The sequence below is a fragment of the Jatropha curcas genome, chromosome 1, assembly GCF_041381405.1.
Source record: "Jatropha curcas cultivar XTBG-Jc1 chromosome 1, XTBG_Jcur_1.0, whole genome shotgun sequence".
NCBI classification, from domain to species: domain Eukaryota; kingdom Viridiplantae; phylum Streptophyta; class Magnoliopsida; order Malpighiales; family Euphorbiaceae; genus Jatropha; species Jatropha curcas.
The window spans coordinates 5,190,909-5,215,764 of record NC_143151.1 but is presented as its reverse complement, the minus strand read 5'-3'; the positions used below and the strand labels follow the sequence as shown (position 1 = coordinate 5,215,764).

The following is a 24,856-nucleotide window of genomic DNA, read 5'->3' as shown; positions in this document are numbered from 1 at the left end:
AATACATTTGCCATTGGCATGAGAATGGATATAATTTATAACATAAAATCCTATTTCATTTTTTTTTATATATATAAATAACAATAAAAAAAGAATTCTCATGTAACTTACAAATTGAACAAAGTTAAACCCTTCTATAAACTGGGTAGTGGGTGTGACTTACCCCACCTCCATGTCCAGTTGTGGAGGTAGAATTCAAAGCTAATGGTTTTTAAAAAATAAAATCAAAAGTTACAAAGTAAAATTATAAAAATGAATTATTTTCGAAAGTAAAATTTAAAAAATTTTTTGGACCAGAGTAGCCACACCTGGCCAACTCCCTCAACCTCTGCCCACATCGAAAATGCCTTATCCCGAAAACCAACTTATCACTGCCTTCTACCCCATTTTCCCAATCTTTTGTAGACAGAGAGATGGAAGGAAAGAACTCGAATTCTTTTGTAGACAGAAAGAGCATTTGTGCTATGTTTGGATGCAAAGAATATATGGGAAGAAAGCAATGGTCATTTTACTTCGTTTGGGAATAAAGAGAAAAATGTTGAAGTAAAAAAAGTGCAAAATTTAATAGTCCCTCCAAATTGGAGATAATGAGACAAAAAAAAAAAAAGGAAAAATACGATACTTATTATTCATAGATAATACAATAATTCCCAATTATATTATAAGTATAAAAATATATAAAAATAAGGTTAAAATTATAAAATCATTGCTTTGAAAACAAAGAAAATATATTTTCCTCCATCCAAATAAAGTGTTAGTTATTAATTTAGAACTTTTTGAATTTAAACGTATCCTAGAATTCATATACACTCGTACACGCAAAATAAGACACGAGTAAACCATAAACACTATTCCATAGGAAAAGCCTACCGACTGATAGGCATTAGTCTTTTTCTCCATTTGAATTTTGGGCTTACCACCGCATGAAAGGATCTCTCACGTGAGCAAAAACTTTTATGGGCAGTCCATGCCTGGTCGCCCTTTCCAATGCATAGCTTAACTTCAGTTTGTCTAATTCTGCATTACTCCATTATATGTATAATGGAAATATGAACTTGGAACAATTAAGCCAAGATAGTGTTTGGATTGAAACAAAATAAATATTTTTTTCAATGAATTTCAATGGTTTTTTTGAAATAAACAAAATTTTAACAATTTCATTCAATAAAATAAGGAATATGGAAAATCCGACTCCCATATGAGATTTCAGAATCCATCAAAATGGGATATTATAGTTCATGAGAAGAAAAATAAGGAGAGAATTGAACCAAATCCATACATGTAATGTTTAAAGTCCCTCATCCAATATATTCGAAAACAAACATGACCCAAGTAACTGGTTTGATTTTCTGAACACTCACAAGTCAACTACTTTTATGCGTTGACTATTCGACCAATAAAGTTTTTTAGTCTACTTTAAATAAATGATAATTTTGCCTAGGATTCCTTGCCCGACATTCAAGAAATAAGTCCCCGTGTAGTATAGTATGTAGACAATATTCATTTATATTTGACCCTACACTGCTCAGAAACAAAGGAAATTCAGGAGAGGGAGGGAAAGTAGAAATTAAAATTGAGAAGTTATAACCAAAACATGATGCTGCAGACATTAACTGTAGTTACTGCTATAGGGTTAAACGTAAAGGCATTACTGAAAAAGACTAAACTCTAGTCATATGAAAAGGTATTTGGCCAAAGTTAAGAAAGCTGACCCTCCAACAGTGGACCAGACCTGAACTTACCGTCTGCGAAAAGTAATTTTCTTCTTTTATATAATTTTTTAAATTTACAGAATCATCACATGGGACCCGCCAAGAAATCATCGTCATTTGAAATTCAAATCCAAGTTTTGAAACTAGTAGTTTTACATAATAAAGATATGGCACAGACTTGTTACCATTGTTTTGCTTTCAAAATGTGCTCTACGAGCTGCAAACTGCTGCTTCGCGAGGCGCTTTTGATTGGATTATAACCCGAGCTCCTGAAGCAAGCCTGTCAGAAAGAAGTAACACAAATATCAATTTATTTGCATGGTCAACAAAAAAATAGGAAAGATAACGATCAACTGAACAGCTATTGTTGGAATTTAGTAGGAGTCAACACTTAACTTTCTTCAATTTTGATCACTTTGTCTTTCTCTTCTCTGAAGGAATCAAGTTTCTTTGATTGCTTTTTACCCGATACAGGCTCAGTTATCCTTTTGCTGCTGCAATTAGATGAGCTGCAGTGTATGGTTTCAGAGCCATCAGCTCCATCCGAAGAAGCTCGGGGTTTATCTGAAACAGGTGATCTCATAGATTCACTTCTTGGTTGCTTGCTTATCGAGGCTTTTATTGATCGTGGAATGCATTTTGAACGTCCAGAGGCTGATTCATCATTGTCCTCAGCCGAATCCAGTTGCTTAGAAGTCCTACAATTAAATTAAATTCCACTAAAAGTGTGAAATGCAATAAAATAGGCAAGGAAAATTGCAAAATCAACTCCTTTGATCGTAATAATAATCTACTAGAAAAGAGGCTAATACATCTAATTTTAGAATCAGCAGCATATTACAAAAAATAAAGATCAAAGTTTAGAACTCCTAATTCACAGTAAGCATTTAATGTCAATGACAAGATTCTTTTAATTAAAAAGATACAGAATTCTAGCCTTCAGAGTTATGGAATAAGTTTGAATTATAGCATGTCTAGGTCCATATTAAGAGCACAATTTGATGGAAAAATCACATTTTAATCAAATGACAAGACAAGTCCTTTTTCAATATAATTATGTAAGTAGGATATTGTAATTTGACACCGATATCAATATTTTAGATCATCAATTGCATGATGACTCAATTTGTTGTACGATCCTTTCATTATGCATAGCAACTCTATTCTAGAAAAAGCATTTTGCTTTTGGATACAAAGTGAAACACAATTGAAGGGGTTTAATACAGTGGGGCATATTTCCATGTGATCTCATCATTAATGGAAAAGTTAAAGGGAAAAAGTTTCTAGGTTAAACTCATTAAAGAAGGAGGTGCAAGGATATTGCCAATTTTATTTGAAAGTTTAAACCTCGATCAATTTTTAATTAAATTTTACATAAATTTGTTCTCAAATCCAACCAATCGAGTCAATTTACCTAATTCAGAATTCCTCCAATATGCCAACCCTAATAGAAAATAATGTTTGCAAAAGAAGCTTCAGTGTTATGGTTAGGATACTAAACTAACAGCTTTCAGCATCTTAATACTTTGGGTTAGATGTATTGGTTTAAATTATTGCCTAAAGAAAACTAAGCTAACACTATTGCCTAAAGATTATAGAATGGTGTAGCAAAAAAATAATAAATTCTTCATAAATAAGAATTGAAAACATATTAACCTGTCCGCATTGTAAGAAGAAGAACGTTTCAGAGTATTAGGTCCTCCTTCTTCCTTGAGCATTTTTGTCTCCACTAGGCTTCCACTGAAATATTCCTTGTCTTCCAACCTCAAACCCAACAATCTTGGATTCTCAGACAGACAATCAAGCTCCCCCAACATTATTGAAGTGGAGAACAATGGGGAAGCAAATTTTGAATGTGAAAACCTTGGCCTGTAGGTTGGAATGAGTCCAAAACTGTGGTCTTTCACTGAAATAGACCCGCAGGAGATCAACTGCATCAACATATTAGTGGCCTTAATCCTTGAGTTGTTTGGCATTCGAATTTCTTCCTCTTCGAGGATCCTAAAACTGTTGATTTTATTAACATCAGCTCTGATCAGAGATTCCAACGTTTCAGTCTTTCCAGCTGATGAAGATGCACTAGAGGATGATGGGGGAGGGGAAACTGAATTCTCACTTATCTCAGAATTCTCCTTAACATGTGGAACACGGTTTTCATAATTATCATTGCCTTCATGTTCTAATGAGCCATCATCAGTTGAAACACCCCTAGTACAAGTTTCTTTGGATTTAGGTCTACTCACATTTTCCTCAGTCTGTGTTGAAGCATCTGCTAATCCATCACTCTTGTAAATCTTGTACTCTGTCAAGCTCAGAGAACCATTCCAAGCGGAGTTTTTGCCATCTCTAGACTCTGGTGAAACACTAGAGGAGCCAGGACGTTGAAGTGGAGGAGAGAGCTCATCTTCCTGAGAATGCTTTGTTTCCTTCCCGTTCATGCTTGAAGATGATGACGAATCATCTTGACTTCGAGAAGATGACGGTTCTGGCAATTGTTTCAGATTTTGCAATTTCAAGGTTCCAACAGGGGCAAGCCTATCTGTGTAGAGACATTGAAGCTCTCAGATTTTTTATTATTAATTACAATTTACCAGTCCTTCAATATACAATCAGTTATGTAGTAAAATTAACTAAATTAGATAATCTACCTGAATTTGATTCTTCCAAGAGTTCAGAACCTTTGAGAACGTATTCATGTCCATGGGCAGGGAGAATGAGATCATCCTCACAGAGATCATGCCAAACAAATCCATTCTTGTAGCTTCTGCAACAATCAAGCGAGCAAAAAATAAATAAATAAAACATGTTTAAAAAAATAACTGAAAAAAGAAAAACAGAGATACTCTGCCTCATAAGCTGTATCATAGCATTTATATTTGGAGAACAAAGTAAATATTTAAAAAAATTAGACAAAATTGAGAGAGGACATAAAAGTTCCAATTCATCCTGTTATATGATTTTCCTATTTTTCTCTCAGCAACCAAAAGTTCCACAAAAAATTAAAAGAAAAATGGAAAAATTTGAAAAGGAGAGAGAGAGAGAGAGAGAGAGAAGAAGAAGAAGAAGAAAGCTAAGGATTCGACCTCTTGCAGGACCACGAATACATGGAAGCCATCCCTCTGCCTCTCAATACATTAAGTCTCTCAATCACATCTGCACAAAACACACATTCTCAAAATCTCTAAAGAAAATTTTCTAAATGAAAAAAAAAAAATCCATGAAATTAACACAATATAAATACCTTTCAGATAGAGACCTTCCGGCGAAGAGATAGGAACTTCAATGAAGTGAGGATGTTCAAGCTGGCGATTTCTACAGAGATAGTAAACTACAGGCACTTTCCGATTTTGCTGGTACTTCGGCGACCTCTCCGTCCACACTTTTGCTCTCTCCGGACTCACTTGTCTGTACTTCTTCATTCTCGCCTCCATTTCCGCATCAAAACCCTGACAACAAGCACCAAAATAAAAGGAACCGTTTTACCAACTTCGAGCCTCTATTCACAGCTGATTCTCACGTGAACCCTAATTAGAAGGAACAAAACAAGCAAACTCAAATCAGATTATACATTTATAGTAAAAAATTTGAATTAGCAGAGAGATTAGTAAATTCAAGTCATCTCTTTCCTTTTCTGTTTACTGAATCTAATAATGCACAAGCAGAGATTGAAGTCTGTATTAGCCAAACAGGAAAAGGTTTGAAAATGGAAAGCAAATATCTCCGGCTACGAATCTAAGCAATCTAGTGAAAAATTCGATACCGAGATTGGAATATAGATCACGAAAGACTGAAGTGGACACCAAAATATAGAAATATAATTAGAGATTAGAAACAAAGCTTACAAGATAATGAAATACAGAGAGAGCATAAGTATGTTTGTGGGCTCGGGATAACCTGAGCGAGGATAGTGAAAGCACTTGATAGAGGGAGCCCGCATTTACTGCTTCGAGTAAAGAGACACAGCTTTTTAGCTAATTGATCGATAGCTTCAAAGGCTTTACACTTTTACAGCGACGGTGTGATGGCGACCGGAGAAGGAAATGGCCGAAGAGGAACGTCGCTGCTTCCTATTTTTTGGTCATCTTTTTTGGATGATTCGACGGGACTGAGAGAGAAGAAGCTGCACTGATTTGTTGTGATGTGATTTTTGGCTTTGCTTTTGGCTTTTACTGCTTTTTGTCGTTGTTCCCAGTTTGCCCCTTATAGAAGGAGCGAAAGAAGAGGGTTGATTTTGAACTCTGATTCTTAGAGGCTTTGACCGTCCACAAGCACATTAATTCGAAAATGATTAAGCTTAAGAACAAGTTCTGCGAATTAAATGTCCAAAAAAAAAAAAAAAAAAAAAAAGTTCTGCGAATTACAATCAATGGGGGAAATCTCAATTTTATCCCTCCCATTTTGCCACTTTAGTCAATTGAGTCCTTTTTTTTTTTTTTTTTAAGTTTATCAAACTTGAAGGCTCTTCTTAGCAAGTCAATACATTAGTTCAAATGGGTAATTCTACTGTGTAAGGGTGTGATCTTGACACGGGATGGGATGGCAAATGGGGAAGGAATAATGCTCAATTTGTAATTATAACCTAGAATAATAAATAATTTATCAAATGCATAATTTGTCCTCATGTGCTTTAACAAAACTCTTGTGACCCCTTATAATGTGCAATAACAAAATCCTTGTGACCCCTGGTAATTTGCAGGTAGCTTGAAATGTCTTTAAAAATTTCAAATTTGTATCTATTAAATCCTTGAACATGCCGAAAATAGAAACTGAAATAACAGGCCCTAAAAAAGCAAGCGAATCGCTTATTAAACCATCCTACATGGCATGTATAAGACGTTTTTTTACATACTCTCAATAAGCTAAAGTGTTTCTCTCTCGATTCTCTCTTTTGTTTCCCTTCTCTTTCTAAAGCTGATTTAGGGTTCATAGATTAGGGATTTTGCTTTGGATTGGTATCCCTAGCTTCACAATTCTGCAAACATTATGAAGCTAGGGTCACATATAATGTTATTATCGAAATTATTATTATTATTATTACACTTGATAATATTATATTAATTTAAAATGATTTTCTTTTCTTTAATAATTTATGATATTATTGTTTTATTAATGTTGGAATAATCTAATTTATATTTAAATGTATTATTTTCTGTAGTTTCCTTTACAGATTTATAATATAGAACTTTTAGTATATAATTTTATCAGGCTCAAATACACAAATTTATCTCTCTACTTTTTATGAAAAATCTGGTGACATCCTAAATTTTCACTTTGACAATTTAACCTATTGAACAATTCAACTAAATTAAATTTCATCTATTAAACACTTTAATTGACTTATCGAACGCTTCAACTTAAATAATTAGATTGATTAAACACTTATTAAATAGTTGAAAAATGTGAAAATTAATATTACAAAAGCTAAACTAACTATATATATCACATCATTATTTTATCTATAAAAGCTAAAAATCTTAAAAATTGTTGTTAACATGACTAGGTGTGATATTATTATAAAAACAGATATTCGAGGTCGATTTTTTAAATTCAAGATACATAAAACTTCTTTTTAAACTTCATGAGTTAATTTATTTATTTGACCAATTTTATTATCTTGAATATATAACTTTAGTCTACATCTAAAATTTGAGTGGTAGAGTATTAGAATAGGACGATGAATATTTTAAGCACTACCCTCTAGAATGGATCAAACTTTAGGTATCATACATGATGTATTAAATCTATAATTAAACCATTTTGGAAAAAAGTAGGATAGAATACATGGTAGAGTCTGGCATTTTGAGAGAGTTTTTAACATGATTGTGTTAATGGCTTGAAATGGATTAGTCTTTTATCTAACTTAAAGGTTGTGTTTGGTAACAATTTTTTAAATAACTTTTAGCGTTTTAACCAGTTATTGTTATGTTGTACATACACTTACCACTATATTATGTCTTAATGTACATATTTAATATTCTTAATAGCTTGAAGGAATATATTATTTCAGCTTTACAACTCACCAACTGATTTTATTTTCTGAATTAAGATTTCCTTTGATATCAGATAATAAAATACAATATAATAGATCTTCGTTTTCATCCATATTTTAAGTAGGCAAGAATGCTATATCTCAATTATACAATGATTCATTAGCGACTAATTCTTACTCCCTCTATTCACTTTATTTAGAGAAATTTTCTTTTTTGGATGTATTTTTATATAGAGAAAGTTACTCTAAATAGTAATTTTGAGATACAAGCCAAGTTAAAAAGACTAGAAAGCCTTTGGAGTATATGTATTTTTTTAAGATTGAATCTCTACAATCAATGAGAGTGGCAGACACAAATATTCTCAGTATTTAATGTACGCGTGTTTCTGAGATTCCTGAAATACCTATTGGAGAAAAAAGTGGTAAAAAAAGTAAAGATGCGCCCGAAGGTAGTAATCATCAGGCACTCATAGACTCAGATGAGACCCAACATCCTACACAAGAACCATGGACAAGAGGTAAGTTTATTGACTCTCAAGATCCTTTTGCAAGTGATAAGATAGATGACTCAGTAGGAAAAATTGTGGAGGCTGCACTTGATACTATTAATGCTGATTTAGGCAAGAATAGTGATAATAAATAGGTTAATGTGGACTTTTATTGGTAGTAGTTGTGCACTTTTTGATTCTCTTTTGCTTTTTTGTAAGCCACTTAGTAGCCTTTTGTTTTTAGTAACTGTGCACTTTTTCAAATCCCTATAATGGTTATACTCTGTTATGAGCCACTTAGCGACATTTTATTTTTAGTACTTATGCACTTTTTCAATGATTTTTGTTTCTTTATATTAGTTAACGGTTGTGAACTTCTGTAAATTACTTTATGGCATTTTAATTATTAATTGTGTACTTCTGTAAGCCATTTTGTGGCCATATTTTTAGTACCTGTGCACTTTTTCAATGGTTTTTGTTTCTTTGTTTTTGTTTCTTTTTTGTAAGCCACTTAGTAACCTTTTGTTTTTAGTATCTGTGCACTTTTTCAAATCCTCATAATAGTTACACTCTGTTGTAAGCCACTTAGTGACATTTTATTTTTAGTAACTGTGCACTTTTTCAAATCCCTATAATGGTTATACTCTGTTATGAGCCACTTAGCGACATTTTATTTTTAGTACTTATGCACTTTTTCAATGATTTTTGTTTCTTTATATTAGTTAACGGTTGTTGGTAGTAGTTGTGCACTTTTTGATTCTCTTTTGCTTTTTTGTAAGCCACTTAGTAGCCTTTTGTTTTTAGTAACTGTGCACTTTTTCAAATCCCTATAATGGTTATACTCTGTTATGAGCCACTTAGCGACATTTTATTTTTAGTACTTATGCACTTTTTCAATGATTTTTGTTTCTTTATATTAGTTAACGGTTGTGAACTTCTGTAAATTACTTTATGGCATTTTAATTATTAATTGTGTACTTCTGTAAGCCATTTTGTGGCCATATTTTTAGTACCTGTGCACTTTTTCAATGGTTTTTGTTTCTTTGTTTTTGTTTCTTTTTTGTAAGCCACTTAGTAACCTTTTGTTTTTAGTATCTGTGCACTTTTTCAAATCCTCATAATAGTTACACTCTGTTGTAAGCCACTTAGTGACATTTTATTTTTAGTACTTGTGCACTTTTTCAATGATTTTTGTTTCTCTGTGTTAGTTAACGGTTGTGAACTTTTGTAAATTACTTTATGATATTTTAATTATTAATTGTGCAATTCTGTAAGCCATTTTGTGGCCATATTTTTAGTACCTGTGCACTTTTTCAATGGTTTTCGTTTCTTTGTTTTAGTCAACGGTTGTGAAATTTTGTAAGTCACTTTGTGGCCTTTTAATTTATTAGTTGTGCACTTCTGTAAATATATTTTTGGCATTGTTATCTTAGTCGTGCACTTTTTCAAATCCTTATAATGGTTGTACTTCTCTGTAAGCCACGTTGTGGCCTTATTATTATTAGTTGTACACTTTTCAAATTGTGAAGTTGTCACACATTTAGCTAGATTGTGCACTTTTAAAAAAAATTGTGCCATCAAACTCACACTAAAACTCGGATTTTATTACCTACTTTTAAATTAAAACTTGTTAAGAGTTTTAAAATTAAAACTCTAATTCTATTTTATTTTGGTCGTAATTTATTGCATTTGAGCACTGCTTTTTGAATTTTATTTAAATTTGGAGAAATCAAATTTTGCTTTTAATTTTGAATTTGAATTGAAAAATTATTCAAGTTAGAACCAAAATTTAAGTTTTTCCTCCTTTATTTTCATCGAAATTTTTTTAAAATTTGTGGCCTTCAATGAATAAGTTTAAAATTTTGGCCTTTAATTTGGCTTTGAAATTTTTTCTATTTTTGTGCACATATTATGTAAAACGTCCCCGTTCTAATAAGTCAGATAGAGCTAATAAAGAAGGTTGGAAGTGACGCCCAAATGATGCAAGTAGGCAATAAAATGCACTTCTTGGGACTGTTTTTTGTGTCAGCTATTGTTTCCATAAATAATGATGAAATGAAGAGCATTTTAGGGAGAAAACTTAATTTAACTAACTTTCTTAATCCAATAGCTTTTTATGTTTTCTCTAAATAATGAGAATAAAGGGAGCACTATTCTTTTTTTTTTTCCTCTTTATTTTTCACCTTATGTTTGTTTGGAAAGAAAAATGTCATTTTTGTAGATTTAAAATTTTTATACTTTCTTACGAATAGTGGGATTTTTCCTTATTTTCATCATTTTCTTTCCAATTTGGAGAGATCGAGAAATAATAGACCAAGAGGAAAATATTGAAAATTTTCTTTCTTCTCAAATTTTCTCACTTGTTCCAAATAAGAGAAAATGAGAATTCCTCAACATTTTTCACCCATATTTTCTTTCCTCCCACAAAGTCACCCTTTGCCAATCATAGTATAAAGAAGGAGATGTGATTAGACAATTTTATAGCAAAATTTTTGAAAAAAGAAGTAGAAGACAAATTACGAATGCATACATTTAAGAGAGTATGTCTTTAGACCTCATAAAAATGGAAAATAATTTTTTTAAAAGAAAATACATTATTTTGCAACGTGATATCACATAAAAAATCACTTGATAATATTTAATTTTTCACCATATAAATAATGAATTCACATCTATTATATGAATATTTCATATAATAATATTCCGATTAGCACATTTGTTAATTTATTTTTCTTATTTTCATTAAGTGTTTGAAACATGGAAAATTATGAAAATATTTTCCTGTAAATTATTTTATGGAAACAAATAAAATGTAAAGATTTTTTCAAGGAATATAAAAAAACTAATGTTCTGTCATTTGCTATATTAACAAATATTTGAAAACATTAAAATTTTGATTTATAAAATGAAAATAGAAATTTCATATTTTAAAACTTTATTGTTAAATATAAGAAAATACGTACAAAAATGATAAATTTAGTTAGTCATTTGATGTTGATTAACTGTAATCAACAATAACAACTATCAGTGATTAGTGAATTAAATAAATGTATCAATGCATAAGAAATATTTTTCTTTTTTAAAGATGAGAAATCATTTTTCTTGACAATAAGTTTTTTTTCAACTCAAACAACAATTTCCATTGACTAATTTTTCCTCAAACCTTTTAAAAATTTAAAAATTCAAAAATATTTCCCAGGAAAAAATAAGCTTTCAAATTAATTTCTTAATTTTATTTTCATACTGTTATATTATTGGAAGACATAATAATTAATGCAGTCTTCTAATTAGTGAAAACACGGATATTGCACCTTTCCTTTTTTCATTAATTAGTATTTGGCCATTAAGTGCATGGACAAGTTGTAATGCTGAAGTAACTTGCGGGAAAGGGCAGTACGTAATTGATATGCCCATTCTTTTTTCTTTTTTTTTTTTTTCTTTTCCCTTCTTTTAAACCATCGCCTGCAAGTGTTTTTGATGGGAATCGAACTTAAGAGCTCTTTTCACATATTTAGTCTACATTACCAATTAAGCCACAATCCGCAGGTGATATCTCCATTCTTTGTTGCATTAATTCGCACCTTAAATATAGAAATAACAAGAGCTTAATTATATGCTTTACGTCCGTTTCTCAATTTTAGTTAAACCGGATCCATTAATTTCTAACGACTGCATACTATTCATTAATTAAAGAAACAATGTTTAATTTATTTTCTGAATTTATTCGCTATGTATAATTTATTTAAAATTAAATTTTTAAAATTAATTATTAACTCTTAATTTTGAGCATAAAATTAATTTGCTCTTTTTTATTGGAGAAAAATAATAATAATAAATTATTAATTTGATTTTCTATTAATTCTTGTCATTCTTACTGGATTTATTAAAATGAAATATAAAGTCCATAGATTTCTTAAAATTCATGGACTATAAAAATCTATAGAATTTCACTTTCAATGGTTTAAATATAAAATTACATCCATAGGCTTAAATGGTACTTTTAAAATAAAATTAAATAGTTTAAATTCTAATATTAATAAAAAATAATAGAATTGAAAAAAATTTCATCTATGAGATGGAATTTTTCTATCTATGAGAACGGTGAAATTGAGGTCATTATAGAATTTATCTACTCTTGTATCAAAGATGATATTCAGCCTTCCAATAATAGTAACTACTAGCTCCAGATTTTGAATTTATGATCTCTAAACGACTTTTAATAATATAGTCAGTCCATTTATTCTAGTAAAAAATAAATTCAATTGATTTTTTAATTGAATATTTCTATTAAAATTGATAAAAAATTTAATTTTGGGTACCATATATATTGTGATAAATTTCAAGGAATAGAACTCATTGAAAATTTTATTGTTCACATAATAAATGAAATTCCAATATTTTTGGCTGTGAAGAAAAACGTTTTATGATCTTGGAAGAATGGGATGGAATTAATTAGGACATCCTTATCTCTTCGGTGAAGCCCATTAAATTTTTTTTGACATTCTCAGTTGGGTTGTCTGATTAACACTTGTCGACATCCCCACGTAGGCAAACAGTTAACTACTTGTTAGAAGCACATGCCTGATCCCAAACAACCGTTGCAGATAGCGACTCAGAAATCAATTGGTGCATTTAGTTAGAAACTTTATTATTTTTTTCGTCTGTGATAGGCTCAGCCATATCATAAAAAGAAATTCTTCAATCAATCTCATGTATCAATTAATAGGATGATTTGGTACATTTAACTAATGATGGATGTATAGGAATATAGCTGTTTTTGGCAAAACCCTCCAAATTAAATATTATTGGTAGGGATGAAAGCGGTCCAGTTATTTTAGAGTATTTATCGCTCCGATCTGTTTAAAGAAAACATGAATAGTTATAGATGGATTTGATATAGGTACGAGCAGACATGGCCACGGTTTCGGAACCGGCAGTTCCGGTTCCGGAACCGAACCGAAATGGTCCGGTTCCGGTTCCAGTTCCAGTTCCGATCCGATTACAAAACCGACGGTTCCGATTGATTTTCCGGCGAATCGCATAATTTTAAATTTTAAATTTTGGATACCGGTTTAAAAAAAATTTTATGTGAACATAAAAAATTAAAAAATACAGTTAAAAAATTTTAAAATATGAAGACCGGTTAAAAAAAAATTATTTGAACATAAAAAATTAAAAAATACACCTAAAAAATTTTAAATTTTGAAGATCGGTTTAAAAAAAAATTATTTGAACATAAAAAATTAAAAAATACACCTAAAAAATTAAAAAATACTTCAATTAAATTTATTTTTTTAAAGACTTGAATTGTTGAGTGTTGAACATAATGATTTTTTTTTAAAAAATTTTGAACTGAATTTTTTTTTTTTAAAGTTTGAACAAAATTAAAAAAAAAAAATGGGCTTGAACTTAATTTTTTTTTTGTTTAAAAAAAAAAATTAAGTTGCCTACGTAACCTCTTGGGGTTTAGAGGAATCAAAGCCCACGTAGTTCTTACTTACCTTATATCAATTTCACCCATTTTACCTTAATCGCTATTTGCACCACCGGTTGATGTTCCCGTTGAGGACCCATCGTATAAATCAAATAAATCTTCATTTTCTTTTGGATTTTCTTGGGCTCTTAGTTCGGCTTTGGTCCAATCATCCACGCACGCTTGTGCTTCTAATGAATCGGGTGTCATACGAGATCGTGTTTCATCAAGTATGTCACCTCCTTGACTAAAAGCTTGTTCAACCGCAACAGTGGAGACCGAAGCTGCTAAAATTTGTTTTGCAAGTAAAGAAAGAATTGGAAAAGTATTTGCGTGACGACTCCACCAATCTAAAATTGGAAAATCTGCATCTGCATAATTATCACCAAACTCAAAAGAAGTTGTTAGATAATTGTCAAATTCAGAAATAGAACTGGATTTCCTTGTTCTTTTTTGTCTTTGCAATAAAACTTGTTGAGCAACATCAACACCACTTACCCTTTGTGTTGAAAATTGTGGAATATTAGATTGAGAAGAAGTAGAAATAGAAGTAGATGAACTAGAAACTTGAACAAATTCATTATATAATTGCATAATATTTTGTTTAACTTCATGCACTAGTACATTTATATTAACATTATCTTCTACATCAAGATTTAATACGTCATAATAAATAGTCAAATAATCACATAAAACATCCATTCTACATCTAGGATCAAATACAATAGCAACAAGATAAAGAGTTGGTATATTTTTAAAATAAGATAACCATTTTTTTTCATTGAAAAAATACAATCTTTTAATAAATCATCATTTTGAAATTCTTGTAGTGCAGTAACAATATTAATACACATAGGTAAAAATAAATTAGATGTGGGATAGTAAACCCCACTAAATTTATAGGTAGCATCATTAAAAATTTTTAAAATATCTAAAATTTTTGCACAAATCTCCCAATTTTGTGGATATAAGTTAATATCCTCAATATTATTAGTAACAAAAAAACATAATAATTCTTTATAAGAAAAAGACTAGTTTAGTAATTTATATGTTGAATTCCAACGAGTTGGGACATCCCTTGGAAAACGTTTTGGTCTTTTATTATTTTCTTTACAAAATTTAGCCCAACTTTTCATCACTTGGGGATGTGTCCATAAATATGAAATAGCTTTTTTAATTGGAGAAATAAAAGAATCAAGAATTTTCAAACCATCTTGTACACATAAATTTAAAACATGGCATGCACATCTTATATGAAAAAATTTACCACCAATATTTGGTTCACAAATTTTTTTAAGTTCAATAATTGATCTAGTATTTGCAGAAGCATTATCAAATGAAATAGAAAAAATTTTTTTTGTCAACCTATATTCATCTAAAATTGAAACAATTACTCTATAAATATTATTTGCAGTATGTTTATCATCAAAAACACGAAAACCAATAATTCTTTTTTGAATTTTTCAATCATCATCAATCCAATGACATGTAATACCCATATAAGAATGCATTTGCCAATGATCACTCCAAACATCACAACAAATTGAAACACGAATTTTCAATTGAGAAAATAAAAGTTCTAACTCTTTTTTTCCTTTGTTATATAAAGAAATAATAGTTTGTTTTACAGTATTTCTTGGTACTCTTTTAGCACAAGGATTTAAAGCTTTTTGACAATAATTATTAAAACCTAATTTTTCACCAAAACTAAAAGATAAATGTTCTATAGAAATCATTTTTGCTAATTCTTCTTTTTGTATTTTTTCAGAATATTTAAATAAAGAAAGGTTAGAAGCGTACCCGGAAATTTGTTGCTGAGACCGATCAACTCTTATTTTTGTTGGATGTTTTGCCTCTAAATGCTTCCAAAATGATCCATAGCCGCCCACTTGTTTAAATTTATAAGATTTTCCACAATAATTGCAAATTACATCGTACATTTTCTCACCTTTGAATTTTTTTGTGAAATGAATGGAGAATATGTCGGAACTTTGTCTTGCTCTTGTAACAATTTTTGCTCGTTGCTCTTGCTCTTGCTCTTCATCTTCTTGAAATTGCTCATTAAATTCGGATTCTTGAGTTGGAATATTCAAATTTTCATTTGGAAAACCTTCAAAATTAAATTGGTCGGGAATCATATCATAGATGTCGTTTGTAGGGATAGATGATTCTCCAATTTTTTCCTTGCCCTTACCCGAATTTGAGTTTCCTCCACTTGCCATTATATGATAATAAAATATAATTTGGAAAATTGAATAAAAAAAATTAGAGAGAATAATTACTTAATAAGAGATATTGTAGAGTAGAGAAGAATAAATGAATAATATAGAGTAGAGTGTAGTATATTGTAGAGAGAGTAAGTAGAGAGTGTAGTGTATTGTAGAGAGAGTAAGTAGAGAGAGTTGAGATTTTTTTGTAATGAATTTGTAAATAAAATGAGGTATTTATAATAAATCCAAAAATTCATTTTTCCAAAAATACCCTTAAAACTAGCCGTTATATAGCCGTTTATGGCTGTTGGGAGGGGTAATTAAGACATTTCACAACAAATTAAAAAATAAAATTCAAAAATCTGACAGTTACAACGGCTAGAACCGCCGGTTCGAACTGGCGGTTCTAACCGGCGGTTCCAGTCTGGTTCCGACCGGTTCTCTGGAACCGCCGGTTCTGGTTCCTCATTTGCTGAAACCGGAACCGAACTGGATTTTTCTGGTTTCAGTTCCGGTTCGTCTCGGTTCCGGTTCTCACCGGTTCCGGTTACGGTTCCGGGCCGGTTCGAAACGACCAGAACTGTAATTTGGCCATGCCTACTTGGGGCTGAGGCCTACTTGATAGATGACACTAGGCCTACTTGGTTGCGGCCTAGTCCTCTTGATTATCTTTGAACAAGGCTTTCTTATGTAATTGGTGGTGAACTTTGACAAGAATGAATTGGAACTATTCACTCTCCTTTGCATCCGTGAAAATATTTTGGCAAATCAATATATATATATATATATATATATATATATATATATATATATATATATATATATATAAAGCAAGCATTGTTTCCCTGGAAAATTGACATGTGGTATATTCCTTCAATTAAGCTTCCACTTGACATATTTTGATTTGATTATTTAATGTATTGATTTGGTTTGGATTTATTTTGAATTATTATTTTTGATTTGGTTTGATTTGATTATTCAATATATTGATATATTAATGTATTAATGACATGTGTATGACTTAATTGTTACTTAGCACACTATTAATTTCTAACGTTATATTAATCAATTACATTTAAGATGATTTAATTCAATCATAAATTAATTTATTTTCAAATAAATATATTTGATATGGACAGTTATTATTTTATATTAAAAAATTTAAATTTTTTATTAAATTAAATTATGTTAAATATAATTGATCAATTATAGTATTAAAACATGATAAGTTGAAGATTTATACCACCTTTAATTGTTTAAAATAAATTATTTATTCATGTATTTTAATGAAATAGCGACTTAATTATTTTTTATGTTAATTTTAAAATAAATCAAATTAATGAATTTTACCATCTTTCATTTTATTTATTTTTATTTATCTCTATAAATTTCAATATTTTCAATCCATATTCTTGAACACATGTCTATCTACTAATTTTTATTTTATAATAAAAAATCACGCTATATTTGTTTTACTATTATGTATCATTATAATATTTTTAATAGCATAATAAAAGAAATTTCGTTTAAGAATCTATAAATTAAAGAATCTATAATTTATATAATTTTCTATAAATTATATATATTTTTTCTCAATTTTACTTTTTCTAATCATGCATAGCACGAGTATGTTGCTAGTAAAATCAATAGTAAGACTTAAAGGATTAGAAAAAGCAGCAACTTAGCAAATCTTAGAAATTAAGTTTTTATATTAATAAAATGTCAAAAAAAATATAAATTAAGAGAATATCAATATTGGTAAAAAATAAATTAGTAATCCGCAAACTATTATTATACACTTTATGTGATTCAACCACATCGACAGTAATAATAACGTGATAAAGAGAGCAATACAACAATAGCGACAATGATAAAGGCGACGACAGCAACAACGAGAACGATGACGACGATGGAATTGGAAACGGCGACCAATGATAGCTTTAGCGACAACGACAATAACAGCGACAACAATGACGAGGATAGCAACAACGACAATAAAAAGGTAAAATTGTAAATGAATAATAAAAAAAATTATTTTAATATTTCATATCAAACCGACATTTTTTAAATAAAAGTTTCAAAATATGACGTTTATTGCAATAACTTTAGAAAAATCTTTTACAGTAAGAGATTAAGCAACAACCTTAACTTTTGAATTTTCAAATTTAGACCCTTCAAATTTAAGTACCTCTTCAAATATAGGACAATCTCATTGTTCTCTTTACACTTATCTACTTCAGAGTATTTGTTGAAAAATTGCCCTCCTCCACGTTAGAAGTTTTGGAAGCCCTATTATTTGCGATCGACCCAAAAGTATATTTTCTCTCTTCTTTTTCAAATTGATATGTGTTTTCACCTAAGATACGTTGCATCAGCATCAAACAACTACGGTCTACCAAGTAAAACATGGCGAGCATTTATATTAATTATATCATAATAAACTTCATCAACATATTTACTTATAGTCTCAAGAATGTTACAATACTAAAGAAATGAGAACGATTAAGTTATATTTGATAGTCTGAAACCCTATACAGAAAGAAGTTTTATCCTTATGTACAAGTTATAAGATAAAGTTGGTTATGAGGGCTATTAAAGGAGTGACATTAGGGGCATTATCTCTTAATATCAATGATATGAATCTGCCACCACTCGTCAATAAAGTTCCAGGAAGCATGGAGAACAAAGTAGGAGATTCGTTGGCGCTTCCTAATGGACAGATTACACGAAGCCGTGCTAAGCGATATGGGGCAGCCATGTCCTTATATATCCAAGACTGAGTTTCACAAGAGCTACATGATCAAGCTTTTGATAGGTGTTGTGTGGAACTCGAGGGAAGACCTAGGCTACTCACGTTGTTGGAGGCAAGTGAGGAAGGTGAAGCATGCCCAAGGCGTGTTAGAGTCTGACCCTAATTTGTATGGGGCATGTAGGGCCTATGGCCCATTTATCCTATTTTGTTTAAGTTGTTTAGAGTGGATTTAATAAGGCTGGTTGGGCTTATATTCCAAAGTTGGGCCAGCCCTAGATTAACTAATATTTAAGTTGGGCTTGTTTTAATTAATTAGTTTGGGCTTTGTATTTAATTGAGCCCATATGGGCCCTATTGGTTAGAATAATCTTAGCCTTGATTTAAGGTATGATTTTAGGCTTGACTTTAGTCTTGATTATAGCCTTAATTTAAGGTATGATTGTAACATCCCTTCCCGGTCCACCCGTTAACCCGAATGAACCGAGCCGAGACGCTACAATCTGGTTGAACTTATGTCCTGTCATGCTGATATCATCCTGTATGCTAAATATGAATACAAAACACTCCCAATTAAACTCTAAACTTCTAACATCTCCAAATAATCATCATAACACAATAACACTTTATATATCTTCTCATAATTGTATAAATCCTCAATAGCATTTAATATCCAGCAATTAATTGCATTCATTATATCTATCCAGTCTTCATGACCTAATCATACCAACTAGAGTAAAATATTTCATATTCAATCATTTCCTCCCAATACTTACACCAAAATAATTACAAGCTTCAATGGTATTTTCAATCACATAAGCTCTAACAAATGTAATAATTATACATGCCATAAATCTTAATACATACCATAAATCTTAATTATACAACTCTCAATCTACTATGACCAAATTAATCACTTCTGCTTTGATAGTACTCTTCGAGTCTTCAAGTAGCAACCACGATCTTCAACCTACGCGTGATAAAAATCGACGCGCTGAGTATAAAACTCAGTGTTGCTCATAATTCACATACTTAACAAAGTGTGGTGGCAACTCACTTAATATACAAATTTCATAAAGCATTGATCATCATAGGATTATTAAATTCAACATAAATGTCTCTTTATAGCAACGAATTAACTTCTAATTCATAAACATCAATAATTTAGTTCTAATTATCTCATAACTCCTTTACATGAACCTGTAATCACACATTATGATACTAGCATGATCTTACCTGCTGTTCATTGTGTTGTATGGATGAGATCAATAAACATGTAAGAATACATAACAGTGTATTTTCATTGTCTTACTTGTTGTTCAGTATGCTGTATGACTTATGCACTTTGGGTCACATCATATAAGTTATGATTAATAACATCTCATACCTGTATGACTCCTTAAGAATGAAATAAATAAACTTGTAAACATATATAACATTATACTTTCATGATCTTACCGGATGTTCTTTACGCTGTATGAATTCTGCAACTTTTATTAAAACTCAGTGAATATCACAATGAATAAAGAAACATATAAGCACATACATGTAGAAATAAACATGTATTCACATATGGAATGTAAGCACACATATCATGATACTTTCATTTTACCTTGATGATCTTTCTTGCTGTTTAGTATACTGTGTGATTCATACAATGTTATGTCAAGATATCTGTATGGCTCCATAAGGTTATAGTGAAACCGAAGTGATAAGAAAAACTGTATGAAACTGGATGAAACTGTATGCTTGGCTGCTATGGCCGATATATAATCATATCCACTCAACGGCTTGTAGCCGGAGTACCAAACTGTATGGGGCGCAGATCTGCTATCCTATGTCGCGACATAGCCTTATCTACATGGTTTCTACCTAACCTCAATGGAGCATTTTAATGGTATGTCAATAATAGAACACAACATCATATTAATGGCTCATAACTTCATAAATCATAATGTTTATTTGATTTCACATCATTTGCATGCTTGCATGTTGTTTTGATACATGTTCTAATGTTGTATTTTTGTTTTAAAATGATTGGAGGCATACAAGTTGAGCAAAGGAATCCAATTGCATAGAAAATGAAGTCCAAAAATGCATGAAAACACAAGTCGCGAGCGCGCCTTGCAAGGTCGCGAGAGCGTAAAGCACCAGATGAGAGACAGTGAGTTATCGGGCACAAGTCGCGAGCGCGTACTTGAAAGTCGCGAGCGCGTAGAATGCAAAATGAGAGACAGTGAGTTCCCAGGCCAAATTCGCGAGCGCGCGATGAAGGTCGCGAGCGCTTACAGGCCAAGGGCCAAGTCGCGAGCGCGCACTTGAAAGTCGCGAGCGCGAGAAGTGCCAAATGAGAGGCAGTGAGGTTGCGAGCACAAGTCGCGAGCGCGCAGTACAAAGTCGCGAGCGCGAGAAGTGCCAAATGAGAGTCAGAGAGTTTCAGGTGAAAGTCGCGAGCGCGTAGTTCAAATTCGCGAGCGCGAGAGGTGCAACGCGAACTCGTCATGCAATTCGCGCGCGCGCGTCTTCCAGCCTGCACAGTCTGTACTCTTTTGATCATATCTCTCAATATACAACTCCGATTTGGATGATTCAAAAACCCATGTAAAGCTAACACATAGGGGAACAAATAACTCTTCTATGACACTTCCTAATTCCATCATTAAATAGGGTCAAAATCATGGTGAAGTTACTAGTTACTTTTCCAGCAAAACCTGTTTCAGCATAAACTCCATATCTACTTCATTTATTCATTTCATCTCATGCTTTTTCACCATTTTCAGTCTTCTCACTCAGCATTAAGCAACATATCATCTCATTTTCAACACATCACACAAATTATCATGTAAGGAAATGAATTAAACTAAAAGAGATAGCACACCTTCACTTAACAAGCTTGAAATCTTCTTCTTAGCCTCCTTTTCCCTTTGAGCTTACTTCATCCATGAATAAGAATTCTTATGAATCATCTAACAATATCACCAAATGAGTCAAGTATGAAATTCAAGAAGATTTACTTACTTGGATAGAATAGAAGTTGAATTAATGCTTAACTCCCATTAAAATCTTCACCACCATTAAACGTGATGGAGAAAGGAAAGTGGAAGAGGAAAGTAGAGGAAGAAGATGAAGATAAGGATGAAGAAATGAAAATGAAATGGAATCCACGGGTAGTCTCTAGAATGTCATGGATTTTTATGTGAAAATTACCAAATGGTACCTCAAGTGTCAAAATGGTACAACTCAATACCTCAACTTTATACTTTAGTGAAATCAAGTCCTAATCCTTATACTTTGATCTTTTTGTTTCCTTCAAGTAAGTCCACTTCTTTTCCTTATTTCAATTTCATCCCATTCTAACCCACTCTAGAATCTAATGGATCGAACCGGGTTTTGGATCAGCCCGACTCGACTCTAAGCAACGACTCGATTCAATAGAAAAATGGGACGTTACAATGATTCTAGCCTTGATTTTAGGCATGATTTTAGCCTTGATTTTAGCCTTGATTGTAGGCCTAGTCTTCCATTTTCTAGTATAAATAGGTGCTTCCATTGTAAAAACAATTCATAACTTAAATAACAACTTCAAATACAAATCAAGCTTTGCTTGTTTCTTTGCCTAGAGTGATAGTGAGAGATTGCTACCTCTAATTGCATCAAGAATTAAGGTAAACTTACCATCTCGTTGTGACGTTTATCTTGTTCTTCTTTACTCGATTATTAGTGTTCTTCCTTCCTTAAGCTTTGGGTGCCATAGAGGGAAATTTCATCTCAATCTTTGATCCGATCCACTCGATTAGGGGTTCTAAGAATTCATTTCCTTTTGGGTTCCTTGTCATTTGGTATTAGAGCTCTAGCTTCGTAGGGTCGGTGTCTCATGGGGTTCATCAGAACGCCGACTAAGGCAGTCGAGTCTTATGGAGGTAGGGATGATGCGTCCCACATTGCCTGCGGAGTACATCTTGGGCTAGTGTATAAGGCTGGGTTCAGTCCTTCCTCTAAAAGCTAGCTTTTGGGGCGAAGTTAGGGTCCAGTCCCTTATCAATCAAGCCCATATCTTCTTTGATTAGGTTTTAGGAGGTCCTGAAATCTCGCCAAAGTGGGTGTCTATCACTTTCTAATAGAACATGATACTTTATAGTTTTCGTTAATCTATTTCATGGAATATGGATTTAGATGTAATTCAGAAATTAATTGCAAATTTTGTAGTCTTTTCTACTAATTATATTTGCTTGATTACAAACATCACAATAAATTTAGACATTATATCATTGATTATGCATCTCATATGGAATAATTTATATTGTCATGTCTCATCATCATCATCATTCTCTTGTTCAAGACTCAAGTCTTACACAAACATAAATAGATTTATGTTGCTCAAGAATGGGATCATGATCCATTCTAGCGTGGTTATCTCTTCCATCTTTGATTAAAATCATTATCCTTATTCTCTTATTCATCTACTCTATTGCAAGTAGATCTTTGCTGCTTGTCTATTGCTCTCCAAATAGCTTACAACCCCTTATCATCATTGTGAGATTGATTACCATAATCACTGCCAAAGTTGTTACTATAATGATCCTAAAATTAGTATAAAAAAGAATCAAGATGATCAAGCCCTTGAAAATAAACAAAAACTAATTCAAGGTCTTAAAATAACAAGATTCAGTCTACAATCTAGAATAAAATATAACAAACAAACTTCATCAAAGAGAAAACTTTAAGATTTTATTATTAAAAGACTTCATCACATTACAGGGAGAAGGGAGGGGCGAGGGCCTTAACTGTGATTAAGTCCTTGGATTAAATGGTCTCTGGTAATGGGCTCCGGATACTGGTGTTTTACAAAAAAAAAAAAGACTTCATCACAACATTAAGTTTTAATCGTTGTTAGCTGATTTTTTACAGTGTGCAGCCATCCTCAAGCAGTGGGGTCAAGATCAATTACAGATGTTCAAAAAGAAGTTGAGAGATAATAAGCAGCAGATGGCTCGATATCATATGAAGAGGGATTCTGTCTCTATTGAGTTATATTGTACTGCTTAGGTGGCCTACATGGAAGTCTTGCGCTAGCAGGATGCGTATTGGCGACAATGCTTTAAACATTTATGGTTAAGCAATGGGGACCTTAACACGAGGTTTTTTCATTCTATGGCTAATCGCTGACGGAAAAAGAACACCATTTTGTAGTTACGGGATGCGTCTGGGAGATGGGTGACATGGGATAATGGCTTGGAAAAGGTGTTAATGGATTTATATGGAGATCTCTTTACATTGCAACAGGAAGAGTTTGACCCTATGTTAGACTGCATTTTGTCTAGAGTACCTACAACACAGAATGAGGAGTTAGTAAAGCATTTGTCGCGGAAGAAATTAAAGCTGCAGTCTTTAGCATGCACCCCGATAAGGCGTCAAGGCCCGATGGCTTTAATCCCATTTTTTTCAAGCATTTTTTACCGATTGTAGGGGATGATGTGTGTCGGGAATGTTTCCAAAGTCTAAATGGTAATTCTGCCTGCTTGGTAATAACGCCACTAATAAAATCTTAATTTTGAAGAAGAAGGTGACGAAGTACGTGTTGGACTTGAGACCGATTTTGTTATGCAATGTGATTGACAAGATAGTGACAAAGATAGTTACCAACAGATTTAAATGTGTGCTCCCTTCTATTATTTCGGATTCCTAAAGTGCGTTTGTCCTAGATAGACTTATCATAGACAACATCCTCATTGCTTTTGAAGTCATGCACTGTATACGAAGAAAGACACAGGGGAAGGATGGGATCGCCGCTCTCAGGACGAACATGTCGAAAGCATATGATAGGGTGGAATATGAATTTTTGTGGCAAGTTATGTTGAAGTTGGGGTTCTGTTCTAGTTGGGTAGAGAAAGTTATGGCTTTGGTTACGATAGTATCCTATATGATTTGTCATGAGGTATTTCTTATGGCCTATAATTTTGGTGAGAGGTCTACAGTAAGACGATCCAATTTCGCCATATTTATTTATTGTGTGTGCAAAAGTGCTTTCCTACTTGTTGTATAGTTTTGTGTGCAAAGGATAAATCACATGGTGTCAAATATCTCATAATGTTGTTCCGTGAGCCACCTATTTTTTGCGAATGGCGCTCTTTTTCTGTTTCAAGCCTCATTATAGGAAGCTTTTATGGTTAAGTAGTGCCTGCATTTGTATGAGATTGCATCAGGTCAACAGGTGACTTCTCCAAGTCTGAAATTC

At 32.0% G+C, this 24,856-nt stretch overlaps 1 protein-coding gene across 5 annotated transcripts; it reads right to left on the bottom strand.

The window, feature by feature from the left end:
- Nucleotides 1-1,746: 1,746 nt before the first annotated feature.
- Nucleotides 1,747-5,937, bottom strand: LOC149498865 (UPSTREAM OF FLC protein (DUF966)). Of its 5 annotated transcripts, none has more exons than XM_089726237.1 (7): nucleotides 5,607-5,937; nucleotides 4,954-5,158; nucleotides 4,796-4,865; nucleotides 4,361-4,476; nucleotides 3,369-4,251; nucleotides 2,110-2,410; nucleotides 1,747-1,994 (listed from the first exon to the last, which is right to left on the bottom strand). In XM_089726237.1, the coding sequence occupies exons 2-7, from the start codon at nucleotides 5,141-5,143 to the stop codon at nucleotides 1,923-1,925; spliced, it is 1,632 nt and encodes a 543-aa protein (XP_089582363.1). In that variant the 5' UTR covers nucleotides 5,144-5,158; nucleotides 5,607-5,937; the 3' UTR covers nucleotides 1,747-1,922. The 5 variants fall into 5 exon arrangements, with proteins under 5 accessions (XP_089582363.1, XP_089582361.1, XP_089582356.1 ...); XM_089726235.1 differs by having other exon boundaries at nucleotides 4,954-5,236; nucleotides 5,555-5,936; XM_089726230.1 differs by having other exon boundaries at nucleotides 4,954-5,236; nucleotides 5,607-5,935.
- Nucleotides 5,938-24,856: the final 18,919 nt, after the last annotated feature.